Raw genomic sequence first — 15555 nt, forward strand, 5'->3', positions numbered from 1 at the left:
ATGCTGAATGTTGTCCCGAAATCAGACCTTCAGGATTTCAGTGCTTGTTTGTAAAGTAATGTGCATTGGGTGAAAGCTAAGTGCTGCTGAAGAGTGGGGCATCTTAAAAATTATTTGTATTTGTGAAGATGAGAAGAGCATGATAACATTTTAAATGCTCCATGAAGATGCTTCTGATTTGTGTGTTTGGTATTGATATCTGGGAACACGTTATGCCATGATTAATTGCAATATATTCTGTAAAATCATTTCTTAAAGCTTTATTCTTCTAGTATAGTTTTTGTATATAAAAATTATGAAAAGTACATCTTGAGAGCTATTTGTTCAGTAAAATTATTACACAGCACAGAGAATATAGTTATTTTTTTATTAATTATAGAGCACATCTCCATTCTGACTGATCTTTGGTTTAAATTTTAAAAAGACAGTCTCATGGAAATATCTTGAATGTGAAGCATCTCAGGATTCAGGGTACTGATATTAGTCTTTTGATCAATAGAATATCTGTAGGCATGGCAAGAGTATCTTTCTGAGAAGGACCTGGGGGTCCTGGTGGACAACAAGCTGTCCATGAGCCAGCAGTGCCCTTTTGGCCAAGAAGGCCAATGGTATCCTGAGGTGCAATAGGAAGAGCATTGCCACCAGGTTGAGGGAGGTGATCCTGCCCCTCTGCTCAGCCCTGGTGGGGCACATCTGGAGTGCTGAGTCCAGTTCTGGGCTCCTCGGCACAAGAGAGACATGGAGCTCCTGGGGCAGGTCCAGAGAGGCCACAGGGGCGATGAGGGGACTGGAGCATCTCTTGTGAGGAAAGGCTGAGGGAGCTGGGCCTGCTCAGCCTGGAGAGGAGACAACAGAGAGGGGAACTCATCAACGTCTCTTAAGTGTCTGAAGGGAGGGTGTCAGGAGGACAGAACCAGGCTCTGCTCAGTGGTTCCAGGCAATAGGACAAGAGGCAACAGGCAGAAACTGATGCACAGGAAGTCCCACCTGAACATGAGGAAGAACTTTACCATGCAGGTGACCAAGCCCTAGCACAGATTGCCCAGAGAGGCTGTGGAGTCTCCCTCACTGGAGATAACTCAAAAACCATCTGCACACAATCCTGTGCAACGTGCTTTGGGATGGCCCTCCTTGAGCAAGGATGTCCCACTGGTGGTCCCTCCCAAGTCAAAGCATTCTGTGATCTAAAAGACAGTTTTTCTTACAATGGCTTGGATCACACCACTGTAGCAGAAGATACACATCAAAAGATTAACCCCACCAGGGGAAGTACTGTGAAGCTCAACAAGCTTGTTGCCTAGTAAGGTTTTGGAGAAGAGATAAAAGACATGCTTTCATATCTACTTAAATAAAGTGCTGAACTGTCCAAAGTAGTTCTCTAGCCATTCTAGGGATTGAACTTTTCTCAAAGTGTCTTCCATACTGCATAATGTAAATCATGTCTGTTTCATTAGAAATTTAAGATTTCACAGGAAAGATGTTTCCCAGTCCCAGCTAAGTAAGCCTTTGGACGATCAGTTCAAATGCTCAGTATTTTAAATACTGACAGTGGGGATCCCTTTCATGTCTTTGTTCTACATGCAACATCTTGTACCTCTTTTACCAAGGACATAGTATGGAAGTTCCTGTGGGAGAAATTAGAGCCCATGAAGCTCTTACAACTGTAGGACATGTGATGCAGCTCCCTGAGAAGAGTTATGGAGCTTGATTCTTTATTTTGTTCTTAAGCTTATTAAAAATAAACCCATTTATTAATCTTGGTGTAGAGCTTCATGGCAATGGAGGAAAGATGACTAGGGGCAGGTAATTTTGTTTTGCCTTGGCTTTGTGTAAATTTTATCAGATACTGAAAAGATAGTTTTTTTATGGCTGGTGTTTGTAAAAAGCCAAAATCAGTTGTTAGTAATCCTGAGAGTCAAGAGCTCTTCAGTAGTTTTAAATGTGGAGTCAAATTTTTTCAGACCAGAGGACACAAGTAGGTTAATGAAGAAGTAATTACAACCTCAGTCACTGACTTCTGTAGTTAGAAGTATTGATTTATGCATTAGAGTCTGGAAAGATCTTGTGTTGATTTTAGTTTTGATCTGTATTTTGTCTCCAGGTTGTATTCTGATAGTGGGCAGGATGCAATCCTCCAGAAATTCAGCAGCCAGTGCGAGGAGTGGGGAGGTCTGAGGCTTAGCTGGCAATGAATTTATGCAATACCCCAAACATGTGTCTGTTACTATGTAAAAATTACTTAAATGATATATAGTTTAAAAGCAGTTTTTCATATTTTAATACATGTTAAATTTTTTTATAGTATTTTCTGGTCCTTTATTAAGTTCTAAAAAAGGGTGGAGAGGGTTTTACATACCCTATTGCATCTCAGATTTTCATAAAGGAGGTAGAATATAATTAGAATCACAGATACTTCTGATTTTTAGCATACCAGGATCTTTGGTAGACTTGTGTTGGGAATTTTAAAGGGAATGGGCAAACTGTAATGATTTCTTGATGCAATTTTTTTTACCTCTCAGCCTCTAGAATTAAAAAACCAAAACCATTTCTAGCAGTCTTGCATGTCTTTACTTAAACTGATGTTATGTCATATTCAAATTCAGGAATCTGGAAAAGTGTGCTTACAACTTTTGCAAATAACTGGCATTGAAGTCTCTTGAGAACATTTTCCTCACAAGATACTGATGATTCCTCTCCATGGAAAAATCCAAAGGGATTTCTACTTTTTTGAGTGCATCAAGAGAATTCTCACATTATTAGCATCATGTAAAAGATTATTACAACAACAATGACAATTCAAGTAACTATATAATAGATCTTTCTTCATTTTGTGCTTCAATCCACTTGCAGGGCCTTTGATGTCTTTTCCTTTACAGTTTTGATAACTAGAAAAAATACATATTACACAGTCTTTCTTCTTACATTCCTTTGGCAGACTTTAGCAAAAGGAGCTGCCTAATTAGGAGTACCAGTCATGCACAGGATTTTAGTCCGTGCACAGTTCCACAGAAGAGAAATAGGGGAGGTGGCAGAACTCCTGGAAATATTTCACAACCTATTTAAAAAAAAAAACTTTTTGAAAAGGAGAAAGGATTAAAATTTCATTTTATTGCACCTGTTTACCTTTATGATTTTCTGGTTTATATTTACTTAAAGCTATGTGTGAGGCTTTTATTTGATTTTTTTCAGATGTTAAGAGAACCCTACCCTAGAGGCATCATCAAATACAGATCTCTAATTACACCCTTAATCATGTTACCATTAAAAGAAAAGTGTCAATTATACAAAGGTCAGGAGTGTTGGAAGGAAGTACTGTTTGGTTAGCAAGCAGTATAATACTTCTTTTATCAATGTGAGTAGAAAGTCTACACTTGCAAGACACTGAGGCCTTGGGGGATTCTCAGGTAAAGTGTTTATTGGCATAAGAATCCTCAAGTATGAGAAATGGTGATAATTAGCCATCTTGGTAATCTGCTAGCCATACGAAATGTTGTTCTCATATTGTTTGAAAATATGTTTTAAAAATTAACAAATTATTTCATGTTAGAATAATTGGGGTGGAGAAAGTAATATTTAGGAAAATAATTCTGTTAATAACTTATATAGATACAATGCTTTCAAAAAGTTCTGCAGGCTTTAAATCTCAGCTTCTATGAATACAAAATATTACTAAAAATTACCTGATGACCTAATGCTGAAGGAAAGAAAAAAGGAATAAGATAATGTAGCAGTCGTCTGTAGCTAAGGAATTCTTTCTGCTCTTTTCTTTTTGGCAGCAGAATACGATGCCTTCATTATCTGAAATAGTGCTTAGGAGAAGCTGGAAGTAAAACTGGAATCACTGGTATATGTGCTGGATGTCTTCATCCAGCTTGCTGAGCTTCTGAAAGATTGGTGCTTTTCTATGCAGGTGCTCAAGTTTAGGAATTTCTTACAGTATGGCTGTATTTCAAAGTGCCTTATATGTTTATTCAAAATAAAAAGCCATTTGAGTTTCCAAGCTTTCCTTTTTCCCTTATCCAAGTTATTATATCTGATTACCAAAACCATGTATGTGAAAGTTTGATTTACTCTTGGAGAGCAAGTATGAGATCTCTCAGCCTTCTGAACATGTTTTGAAACTTTTTAAGTTCCTGGAAGAAGAGTGGAAGCTGCCTGTGCAACGCGGGCTCTGGCATCTGCAGCAGTGCGGCTGAATCGGTTCTGCAGGAACAACGCAGCCATTGGGAAAAGCAGTGCACGAGGGGTCTGTCAGCTGCTCCAACACTGTCGGGCTGCAGCTGGATCACCGAGTGGTGCTGCCCATCCACCTGCTCCAGCATCCTGTCTCCTTTAAGAGTGACTGGTGTCCGATGGCCGGGGTGAAACATGAGAAATCCCTCGTGTGTAAGTTGTCCTACCCTGAGATGCATCTCCACCTTATGTATTTAGAGATCAGCTGGATGTGTAAAACCCTGTCAGCATTTTTGCTTATTGGAGTAACTGAGTATTGTTGACCTTAGACTGAGTAATTTCTTCTAATGAAGGGTTTTGCAATCTAATTACCTGTGGAGAAAAGTATAATTTTTTTCTTCTCTCTGAAAATGTTCTGTAGCTTCCTGAACTAGGGGGAACAGGAGGTAGCAAGCTGCTCTCTACCCTTCTTTTTTTAGTACAGTGTTAGGTCATCTCCTTAATTTGCTTTCTATGGCTTTCAGTTTCTCTGTGTTTAAATTTCTGGTGGGATGTTTATTTGTCTTTCCACACCACCTCTTAGGATTATACTTGACATAAGGTGCCTGCTACTATGCAAGCTATCACAAACAGTGTTACATGAACTGATTTATGTAAAGGTGGGTATCTCCAGCCTTCTCCAATTTCTACCCTTCTTCATCCTAACTTCTTGCTACCACAAACTTTGTTAACTGGTAATACCCACATCTTTAAAGAAGTAAGTGTGTTTGTGTTATAAAAAATAAGTTCCGTGTTACAGCTTCATGGAGAAGTTTAAAAAAAAGCAACAACAACAAAAAAAAACCAGAAACCCGTGAACTGTTGGCCCTCAGTGGCAGTTCCCTAAAACTGGAGAAAGAATTTTTCCGCTCCTTAAAAATTTAGCACTTGCCTTAAAAAAAAACAACTGGAAGTAACTGAAATCTTGTAGATACTTGTAGAAACTGCATGTTGTGGAAAAGGTCTAGGTATGACTGCAAGACTTCTTGAAGCTGGAGTTAAAACTTACAGGAATGTCCTTCAGCTTGTGAATTTTACATTAATCAAATGTAAAATGGCTTAGGAACCAACCTTTTCTCAAACATTGCTTTGCTTCTGGCAGCCCTTCTTCCTTAGCCTAAAACAATAACAGGGCAGACAACATGATACCACCTTGAAGGGAGGGGGGGCTATTACCCAAACAAAGAATATTACCACAAAAACCCTTGAAACCCTTGCACAAACATGCTCTGCAGAACAGACAGATGGAGTACAATGGCCTGGGAAGGGATGGGGGTTGGAGCAGATGCTCAGATCCCTGAGTATTTGCATAAAACGGGATATCAGAATTTTTAGAGTGAATATGGCTGTGATTCATGGAGTCTGTGCTCAGCTGTGGTGGTCATTTGCAAAGACTAGTGTGAAAGGACTTAATGCAAACAAAAAGAATGTGCTTTTGTGGGTGTGCATTACTTTAGTATAATGAACGTTTGTGTTTGCTCGAGGAGTCATTTGTTACTGCTGTTTGCAGGTTTGGACTGTATTTATTTCAGTTCCCCTCCTTCCCCTTGCTTCCACATTCTTTGTATTTGAGTGAAGTGTGTCGAACTGTGCCTAACCACTACTCACTCACAGTTACTAGCACTGAATGCTTGGGCAGAGGTTTCACTGAGAAGCACTAACCATAAGGGTTGTGCTCTGTTCTGAACAGCTGTTGCTTCCTATCCAGCACCCATGACATTAAATTTGCATGTTCTTACAGCCATCAGTCTTTCAGGTGTAGTGTAGGTCATTAAGGCTGCCTGAGTGGGGAAAACCACTTTCTACACTCTTTAATACTGCAGGTGCCAAGCTAAAGCCTTGAGTTCTGTCTCTGTGGCAGAGTGGTGCAGAAGGAACCAGAGTCTGAAAATGGCCCAAGCTCTGCTCTGTGGTTTATCCAGGGTAAAAGAAACAACTGAACTTTTCCATCGTGCTACTGCTGTCTGATGACAACATGCCTTGAGCACAAGCTGGGCCTGGAGTGGCTCCAGAATTGAAACTCTAAATGGGAGATCTCCACCCATATCTTTCTGGCATGTTTGTTGTGTATTTCTCCCTGGAGCTGTGGCTCCCTAAGCAGATTAGGCTGATTTCCCTGTGCAGTGGTGGCTGGAGGGGAAGTTCTGCACTGTCCCCACACTATCCCACCAGTTCCCTCCATCCACAGTCGTGCAACCACTTCAAAGATATATTTACAAGCCAGAGGAAACATATAAGAAAGTCTAAGCAAAAGAGGACACACAGGAAAAAGAAGAGGGAAGGAAAAAGCAATGCCTGTACATGATGCCATCTCCCTTTACTTGTGACTCAAGTCTCTGCTGTACTGACTTAATGCTCCAGTACAATTTAGACAGCTTGGCAACTCTGTAATAAGGGTGTAATTTATGAGCCTCCACCTCTAAGCACTTCTGCCTTGAGTAAGGATTTCTCTCTGTAATTGGAGTCCAGGTATTTTCCCATGTGATATCATGCTGTCCAGCAGTTTATTTAGGAAGTCTTACTGGCATGATCCCCTGCTCTATAAAAAATACAGACCTTTTGTTTGTGTTCTATGCCAGGCGGTGATAGGTCTCGTCTCACTCTGTCTTTACTAGAGCAGGAGGATTAGTATGTTACTACTGGCAGAGCTAATTTTTTGCAATGAGCTCTTCTTTTATATCTTGAAGAGAGATTTTTTGCTCTGTGCCATGGGAGAGAACATAGTTTTCCCTGATGAAAAAGTTTGTCTTTCCACTGAATGGCACGTTGCTGATACCATGTCCAGAAGTGCTCCCCTCTTCATGAAAACATAGGAGTTTGGGTTTCCGTCTTGTGACTTTTGGGAAAATTCAGGCTGTGTGTTAATGACTTGGAAAGACCTTACCTGGAGTTCTGCAAGCAAGGCTTGAGATCTTAGCTCATATTTGCTGCTGAAATGGGGAGCTTTTGCAGCAGTTTTCATCACCAAATGCAAGATAAATCTGAGTATAAACATGGTTTTTGGAAGATATCTCAGAATTTTATTCCATGTCATTACATTTTCTGTTTTGAACTGTAGTGTGCAAGAGTTAAAAGAAAAACCTGTAGTTTTGTTGGTTTTCAAATAAGATTCATTGGAAAATTTTGTCCCAGGAGCATGCTGAATCCTGCTCAAGGAAGGAGGACACCATAGAACTGCCTTAGAGGGAGAACTTCAAGCTGTCTGCTGTGGGTTTGGTATTGTTGGGGGACTTCTAAGTTTTGCCATCAGATATTTTCTGCTCTCTCTCCCTTACCTGCCAGCTCTGGAAAGGTACCTGTGAATAAAAAAGGAAGCATTTAAAGCACTGTGATGAACAAAACAAGTCAGAGGATGAGGAAGAGGGCTCTGGCTTCTCTGTAATCATGGCTGAAGTTACATCTAAACATATTTGTTTCTTTGAGTGGTGAGAACATCATCCTATAATTGGGGTCCTGATTAAATTTGTCACTGCACTTCTATAGCTGACTAATGAAGGTGATCACCCTGTAGTAAGTCTGTGTGCCTTTCCTTTTTGTACATATTTGAAATATAATGCACATCACGTTCAGTCATGTTCCTCCCTGGGGTGAGGGTAGAGATCTCTGCTCTTGCAGGTGTGTTATGCTGGCAGTCCAGTTGGTGAGATGTTAGGAGTTAGGGTGCTCTTCTTGGCTTGATATTTGGCCCAGGGAAAGCTTTTTTTTAGTTCAGACAGTTATGTGTCCTTTTGTCCTATCTTAAAGTTTATTTTGAAATGAATGGAAGTCACGAGACAGACCCCTCACCGCTTGGAAGCACTGTAGCCAAGGTCCCTCTTATTCCCCCAAAGTTTCATGCTTCCCTAGAACTCCCTCTGGCTTTATTTTAGTAAATAGTTTTTTCTTTAAAAAATGCCGCTGAAAATATAACTTGAAACATAACTCTTAAGTCTGTAATAATCTACTTGTTTTCCTAGTAATTTTCTTATTGGATCTGGGGTCAGTCATGTCTGTGTGATACGAAGAGAACACTGATGCTGTGCACACACACCTAAGTCCCTTCCCTTGAAGTGCCATTTCCCATTGACAGAGCATGTAGATACCAGAAGGGAAGAGATGAATCTGCATCTCATAGAACAAGAAAACTCATTCAAAGATAGTTGCAAGTTAATATAACTTGTTTCCAGCTACACTGTAAGCATGGAAGGGGGAGTGGGGAAGAGGCAAAAATTTGGGAACTAGCATGTTGTTCTAAAAGTTGTCCCACTTGAATACACTTCGAGACCCTGTTCTAGCAGTTACACCCAAGAAACTTTGTCTTTCACTCCATTTTATAGGCATTTTAATGGTATCTGTAACCACAGTGATGTTTCACAGCATTTTTTTGTATTTACAGTGTTCGGTGGCTAAATACAGGTAAATACAATGACAGTTTTATGTAGAGTTTTCTTTGTCAAATGTTTGTTATATGTGACGTTAATTTAGGCATGAACAACAAGAAAATGCATTTTGAGGTATCATTTGAAAAAACCCAACTAAGTTACAGTGAACAGGGAGTACTTAGAGTGGAAACTGTAAGACACAAAACGTGTTGCTTAGCCAGCAAAGCAGGAGTTGCCTCTGGCCACCACTGTACAGGTGTGAAAGGTAAATTTAGGATAGGTTTTTCAAAGAGTCAAAGTCACCTTTTTTAAACTTGGCAGTGACTAATGTTCTCTTATTTCCCCTGCCTGTATATAAAAACATGAGCTTTGATTCCCAGTCCCGTGCGTAAATTAACATCCACAAGTTGCTGTGAGCATCAGTGCTTCTTTGCTCCTTATCAACATTTTAAAATAAAGTACAAAAAATAAATACAGCATTGAACAATGACCAAAATTAAATTATCTGTTTTCTAGTACTAACATTGTGTTTGCCTCCCCAAAGAAGGTAATTTTGATAAAGCCATCACTATGTGGTAGAAGTATTTAAAAAAAGCCAAAAACACAACAAGAAAAAGAAGCCCGTTGCCATGACCTAATTACCTCTGCTCGATAAAACCATAAATATTATACCTTGAATTAATATGGTTAACCATTAAATCCTTATTTCACCTCTGGGAACTTTGTAAATCTTAATATAATTTACATAATAAGGTACACAAGGTTGAGAAATTACCTCTTACTTTTGTTAAAGGAAAAGTACTCCAATAAAGTTTGGAGAATTTTTGCTGTGGTAAATATTAATAGTGATTGTATCAGGAATTGTTGTCTCTGGGAGTCATTGCCTGCTAACAGTGCAACTGCTCTTCTACTGTTTCCTGGGATCACATTCACTTTAATAGATCACAGTGACCCTGAAATGTGAGCGAATGTCTAAGTGACCTAAGGTCTAAGATCCTGAAGGTTTCCATTCCAGAGCTCAGAAGATGAACACAAATAATAAGTGGGGTCTTTTTTAGTTGCCCTGAGCCAGCAAGTGTGCAGTTGCAGAGTTTTTCCCATGACGGTGACACTTTCAGATCTACAACAGCCCATTTTCTAAGATCCTCTTCTCATCATCAGGCAAAGTTTTGTTTTGTGCAGCATTGCTTTGGAGCAACATCATAAAGGGTGGACAAAGCAGAGGAATACAACAAAGCTTCCCTATGTGTTTCTTGATGGAGCGCCGCGGGTCTGATGTGCTTCTGCGGTTTGAACTGAAGAAGGTTTGTACTGTGTTTGTGGGCGTAGAGATGGTACCCAACAAATGACTGAATAGGAAAGGGTTAAGCCTTGCTAATTGCTCTACTGCTGCAAATAAAACTCTCATAAACTGACGAACTCCAAGAGTATCTTTGTTCCTTTGCTGTTTATTTCTGTGGTAACTGTGTTTATTTCACTGAAACCCAGGAGCAGCGATGGTCCCGTTCCTCAAAAAAAGGCGATACTCAGCGACGGAGAAGCCAGGTGTCCTGATAAAACAGGCATTAATGGCTATTTTAATTTTTTTATATAGAAATCCTGTTTCAACTACAAGAAGAAGAAGGACGCAGAGAGGGGGGCCAGCACCAGTAACCAAAGGGCGGTGGGTTGGGCACGGCGGGGCGAGAACAGCTCCCGCCGGGCACCGGCGCATCGCCGCCGCCGGGGATCGCCCGAGCAGCGGGACGGAGGGAGCGGCACGGCACAGCCCAGCCCAGCCCGGCCCGGCCCCTCCGGCGGCGGGCGGGCAGGGGCCGAGGGAAGGCGCACACACCGCCCCGGCCGCCGGCGGAGACGCCCTCCGTGCGCTCGGGCTCGCCCACGCCCAGCGCGGCAGCGGCGCTGCCCGGCCCGAGGCTGAGGCCGCAGCGGCCGGAGCCCGCCGGGGGAGCCGGAGGCGGAGGTGCCGGACCATGCTGGCGGGACTGGGGCGGGCGGTGCGCGGCGGCAGGCGGCAGCTCCCGGTGCTGCTGGCCAGGCGGGACGGCTGCCCGCCGCCCTCGGCGCCGCAGGTAAGACGGGGAGCGGCCGAGGATCCCCGCGGGACAGCGGCGGGAAGAGGCGGAATTGCCCCTCAGGGCTGCGGCGCCTCGCCCGCCTCTGCCCGCGGGGCGCGGCCCTGGCGCGCGGCGGGGGCGCGGGGGGACAAAGTTTGGGACAAGTGTCACCCCGGCCGGGCTGCGGCCCCACAGGCTCCGGGGTGCCGCCGCTCCCCTCGCTGGCCCGGGGCGGCTGCGGGCGGGGCGGCCGTGACTCACGGGCGGCAGCAGCCACTGCGCCGGCCGGGCCGGGGGCTCTGCCCCCGGGTGACTCGCGGGCTGCTCTTGGAAACAGCGAGGAATAAAACGTGAGTGCAAAAAAGGACTTTCCCTTACGGGCTGTCGTGGTGCTGCTGCCCTGTACGTGCAGTGCTAAAGTCCGCCTGCCTCTGAGCTTCTCCAGGCTTTCAGAAGTCCTAGAGATTCTGTGATTGGGAACAATAAAGGCAAACATGAACGCACAATGAATTTAAAGATGTGCTGGCGCGTAGGACAGTGTGATATTAAGAGTCCTGAGAGACTTCAAACTGCTGGGAGAGGAGGCAGTTTAATCCTTTTTTATTGTTCTTACTAGTAGAGAAGCCATGTGTGTGCTTGGGAACATTGCGGTGATGGAACACGACAAAACCCCGTCCCTGCGTCCGGGACCCACCCATAGCAAGGAAGTTGCTGGGGTGTGTGGTGACATCCCAGAAGGAAGTCCGGGGCGATCTGGCGCTTGTTACTGAGCAGCTTCCACAACCCGTGTCTCGAAACCTGCGGCAGCGGGTGGAGTTGAGGAGTTGTGGAAAATGAACTCTGTACTTTTTCCCACTATTTTTTTCTCAAACTATTCGGAAAGCCTTTTGCAACATTCCATTGCATGAATTTGCCCCACATCCCTTAATGCAAGTAGCCCTTCTTTGCTTTCTCATGCGTGTCGATGAGGACAATCTGAGTAGGGAATTTAAGATAAATATTGACTTAGCCTCCTTAATCTTCTGAGGTTCTAGTGCTGCATGCTGAAAGCATCTTGCACCTCACTGAGAGGGTTTACACTGTCACTCAGCACACACTGACATTACCTATGCAGTTTGCCACCTCTGACTTCTCCAGGGTACTGCTTTGCAGACAAGCTTCGTGCTTTTCTAACGCTCTAAATCGAGACTGAAAGCTGATAAAGCTTTAAGAAGAGACACCAAAAATGAGATGAGGAGGAGGAGGAGGAGGAGAAGCTCTTACTTTGGCAGCACTGTCATAATAAGAAAGAGCAGAAAAATGATCATCTCTCTTAGTTTGTGGGATGGAATGACAGTGACATGCATTGGGAATTAAATTCTTGCACCAAATAGGTGAAGGAGAGAGATGTTGTAATGTTGAGGAAAAATCTAATTGGGAAAAGTGTTTAATACAAGATGTTATTTATTAGGTGGAAAGTTTTGGAATAAATTAATATACAATACTTTTTATATATGCAGTTGATAGATACAGTTTTCCTACAGAGTTGATAGTGTGATAGTTAATGAAGCATGTTTACTGATATTCTCATTTCTGTTTTTATCTTTGGGTTCCTTTCAGTTTTTTGACTGTGTGTCTGCAGAACAGTTCAGGCACTTAAATATTTATTCTCATAAACTTTAAATGAATGGCCTGTAGCTGTAATTTCAAGTTAGTAAAATTAAAAAAAGCCCCAATTGTTATTGCAGTCTCTTTAGCTCTTTATTTTTTGATGTAGTGTGAACATGAGATTGCACACACCTTGTCCAGTGCAAATGTTGTGATTATTTCATTTTTTCCCACCATTACTGTTCAGTGTTCCTAGCTCTGTTGTTTGCCTCTGCAGTTTGGTTGAACAAATGCTGTGGCTCTAGCTCAGCCTCAGGAAGGGAAGGTTGGAGTGCTTGTGTGGGGCTGAAGAAAGCAGGTCTTGCTGGCCTCTTGCCTTGGTGCTCAGTGTGGTCTCTGCAGCTTGTTTCATGCTGTGTTTGGTGATGGGAATCAGTCTGCCCATGTGTCTTTTGGGGGCCTTGGCTGGAGTTTCCCTGTGTAAAACTGGAGGTGGTACTTCAGTGGCCACACAGGGTTGTAGGATGTACACTTGGTCATCACATACTGCAAGATATTCAGGTGTTGGTGGGCAGGTGTGTGAATGCACAGTGTGTTTGTGTACTGTGTTTTTGACTAATAAATACACAGCTGTGGGGAGAAATGAGCCGTTGTTGCTATTTTGCTGTAAATTTTTTCAGGATTAAAGAATTCCAGCAGGGATTGTGTTGTAAAGAGCTGCATCCTTAATCATTAGCTTCTCAGCTCTGCTTTAAACAAGAACTACAACTCTTCCTATGGCTGTGGTTAGCTGCTTTGCCTTCGGAGTCATGCTTATACAAATTCTGCATTTTGTAAAATTGAGATTTTTCTTAGGTGGGTCTTTCTGTATTTAAAGTGGTTAGAGCTTAGACAGACTCAGGCTGCCTGGGATGTCCTGGGATTGCTGCTTTGATAAGAATGTGTTAGAAATCCGGACAGCAGGCTATGTGCAAAAGAGAAAAGGGTTTAGCAGTGTAGGCAGCTTTTCAAACTAAGTGAAGCATATGATAGTGTATTCTTTGGACAAGCATTCTTATTACACATAATTTCGTTCCCCAAAGGCTGCAGTTCATTTTGCTAGAGTCCCAGATTTGTAATTCTGCAGTTATTTTGCATGTGGTAAAACCTAAAGGTTGCCAGCTCTTTTGCTCCCTCTTCACTTGCACATTTTAACTCCTGCAGCTCGTGTTGAAAGAAATGCCCTGCTTGCACTGTTTTCCATGAGGGACATCTCCCCTCACCATATCTCAGTGGAGAATACATTTATTAACACAGAATCAAGGCTTTCATTTGCTGGAGGTTTGTTTTTTTTAATTCATAAACCATCTAAGCCAGGAAACATTGAAGGGACTGGATTTAATTTTTTTTTTCAGATGGTCCTAGTTAGTTTCTCTATAGTGCTGAATCCTACTGATCTAAAACTGTGTTTCTTTATATGGCCATACATGTAAGTGAGATTCCTAGTTTTGTCTGTACTATGGAGGTCTCTACCAGCATGCCTACATTGCTTGGGCTGGATGACAACGGTGGAAAATGAAGAAGTCTGGGTTACATGGTTTCTCTTAGCTTAAACCCAGGTTTCTCTGCAGTTTGCTAAAACTGTTTCTATCCTGTGTGAAGGTGTTGGAATAGTGACATTTCCTCTGCAAAAGGGAGGGCTTGCTTTGAACAAGTATTAGTGAGGGAAGTAAAATGGGAAAACTTGCATGGTTTTCAAAATGTAAGCTTATTTAGCATCATTAATTCGGAATGCATTCCATTTCTATGTGCAAAAATCTCTTAAAACTGTGCCTGTAGAATACATTGGCAAGGGGAAAGATCGTGTGTAAGCTGGCAAGAGCAAATTGCAAAGATTTCTGTGAAAAACATTATGGATTTATTTTCTTCCTTGATTGGGATATTGCATATGCTTGTTGCTGAGGGAATTTTCTTCCTAGCTGCAAACTGCAGCCAGTAGGAGAGTCATTGGGTTTATCTGCAGAAAGCAGAGTAGTGAGGGTTTTGTTTTGAGGCTTTTTTTTGGTCAGCTCCCAATGTCATCCATATCTGTCAAAAATATTTCTTCCAGTGCTTTCAGCTGATAAGTTTTTGACTACCCAGTTCCTCAGACTGCCTTGAACTTTTTTCCTGTCCTTCCTGTTAGTTTTTATAGTAATTCTTACTCCCAAGTTACCATAATTCCCCAGCATTACAGCTATCCAGTTCATCCTTCAGTTTTATAGAATCTTATAAGCAAGGATCTAAATGTGTCCTATTAGCCATGGGACAATTCCATGGAGGTTTTTAATTTTGCCTCTTTCTCTCTTGCACATGATCTGCTGCAGGGTTTTCTGAGATGTTCTTACAAAGCAGCAACCCCAGGACGTCCCAGGCAACTACAGAGAAGCAGATTGTCATTGAGTGTCTTATGCAGCCAAATATTTCACATAAATGTGGCTTAAGTCCCTGCTTTGTATTTTCAGCCCACTCAAGTCCTTTAGAAATTGATACCTGATTGGAGCCAAGAACTGGAAGTAATTTGTGGCCGCTGGGCATGTTTTCCCTTGTCTTTCCTCCACTTTGAAAGCCCTGCACAACAGAAGTTAGCTTGTAGATCCAAATCTTCTCTTCTGAACAGAAACCTTGTGCTTATACTGGCATATATCAACAAAAACATAGAAAACTGCTAAACTGCTTTTTTTATGGAAGTACTGTTCACTCTTGCATATACTAATTTCTAAGCCTTAATAAAACCTATTTAGAAGATCTCTGGTCCCTCTGCTGCAAAAAAATTTCCTGTCTCAGCACGTTTGTTTATTTGCCTTTGATACTGTGTCTGTGCCAGAAAAACAGCGTGGCATTGGGAATGGCTGCTAGTCATTTGCTGTAGTCTCTTCTCACCTGGTAGCTGAGAGATGGCTATGTTTCCCCTGATAAATACACTTTTGGGGAGAGATGTGATATAGAGCACAGAAGTTCATCCTTCTTTGTACTTCTGGAGATACTCCCATGAACTGTTTTTCTGTGTCTTCTCTCTCCAGTACAGATGCTGTAGTAACTTAGTGGGCTGTGAGATACTCTTGTACGTGCATGTACACTTACCTGCAAGACACTCATTCCCTTGGGGGTTTGGGAAATTTCTAATAACCAGCCTCACTCAGGGTTTGAAACATGCATCAACAGTGAGACTTCACAAAATTCTTGGTGTTGTTTTCCAGTGGGGCAATCGACACAACAGCAGCTAATTGAGATGTGTAGATCAAGTCAGCTTTTCTTGCATAGTGTGTTGCTTTTTGCCTGCCCTGAGTATCAGCAGATGCGTGTCTTTGGTGGTTGTG

At 42.3% G+C, this 15555-nt stretch overlaps 1 protein-coding gene across 1 annotated transcript in view; it reads left to right on the top strand.

Annotated features, from left to right (window-relative positions):
* Positions 1 to 10420: 10420 nt before the first annotated feature.
* Positions 10421 to 15555, top strand: part of MCUB (mitochondrial calcium uniporter dominant negative subunit beta) — a 47149-nt gene continuing 42014 nt past the window's right edge. The window contains exon 1 of the mRNA XM_069012104.1: positions 10421 to 10645. Coding sequence (XP_068868205.1) covers positions 10547 to 10645 — 99 coding nt within the window. The 5' untranslated portion in view covers positions 10421 to 10546. The remainder of the gene's footprint in view (positions 10646 to 15555) is intronic.

The sequence above is a fragment of the Aphelocoma coerulescens genome, chromosome 4, assembly GCF_041296385.1.
Source record: "Aphelocoma coerulescens isolate FSJ_1873_10779 chromosome 4, UR_Acoe_1.0, whole genome shotgun sequence".
In the NCBI taxonomy this organism is placed as follows: domain Eukaryota; kingdom Metazoa; phylum Chordata; class Aves; order Passeriformes; family Corvidae; genus Aphelocoma; species Aphelocoma coerulescens.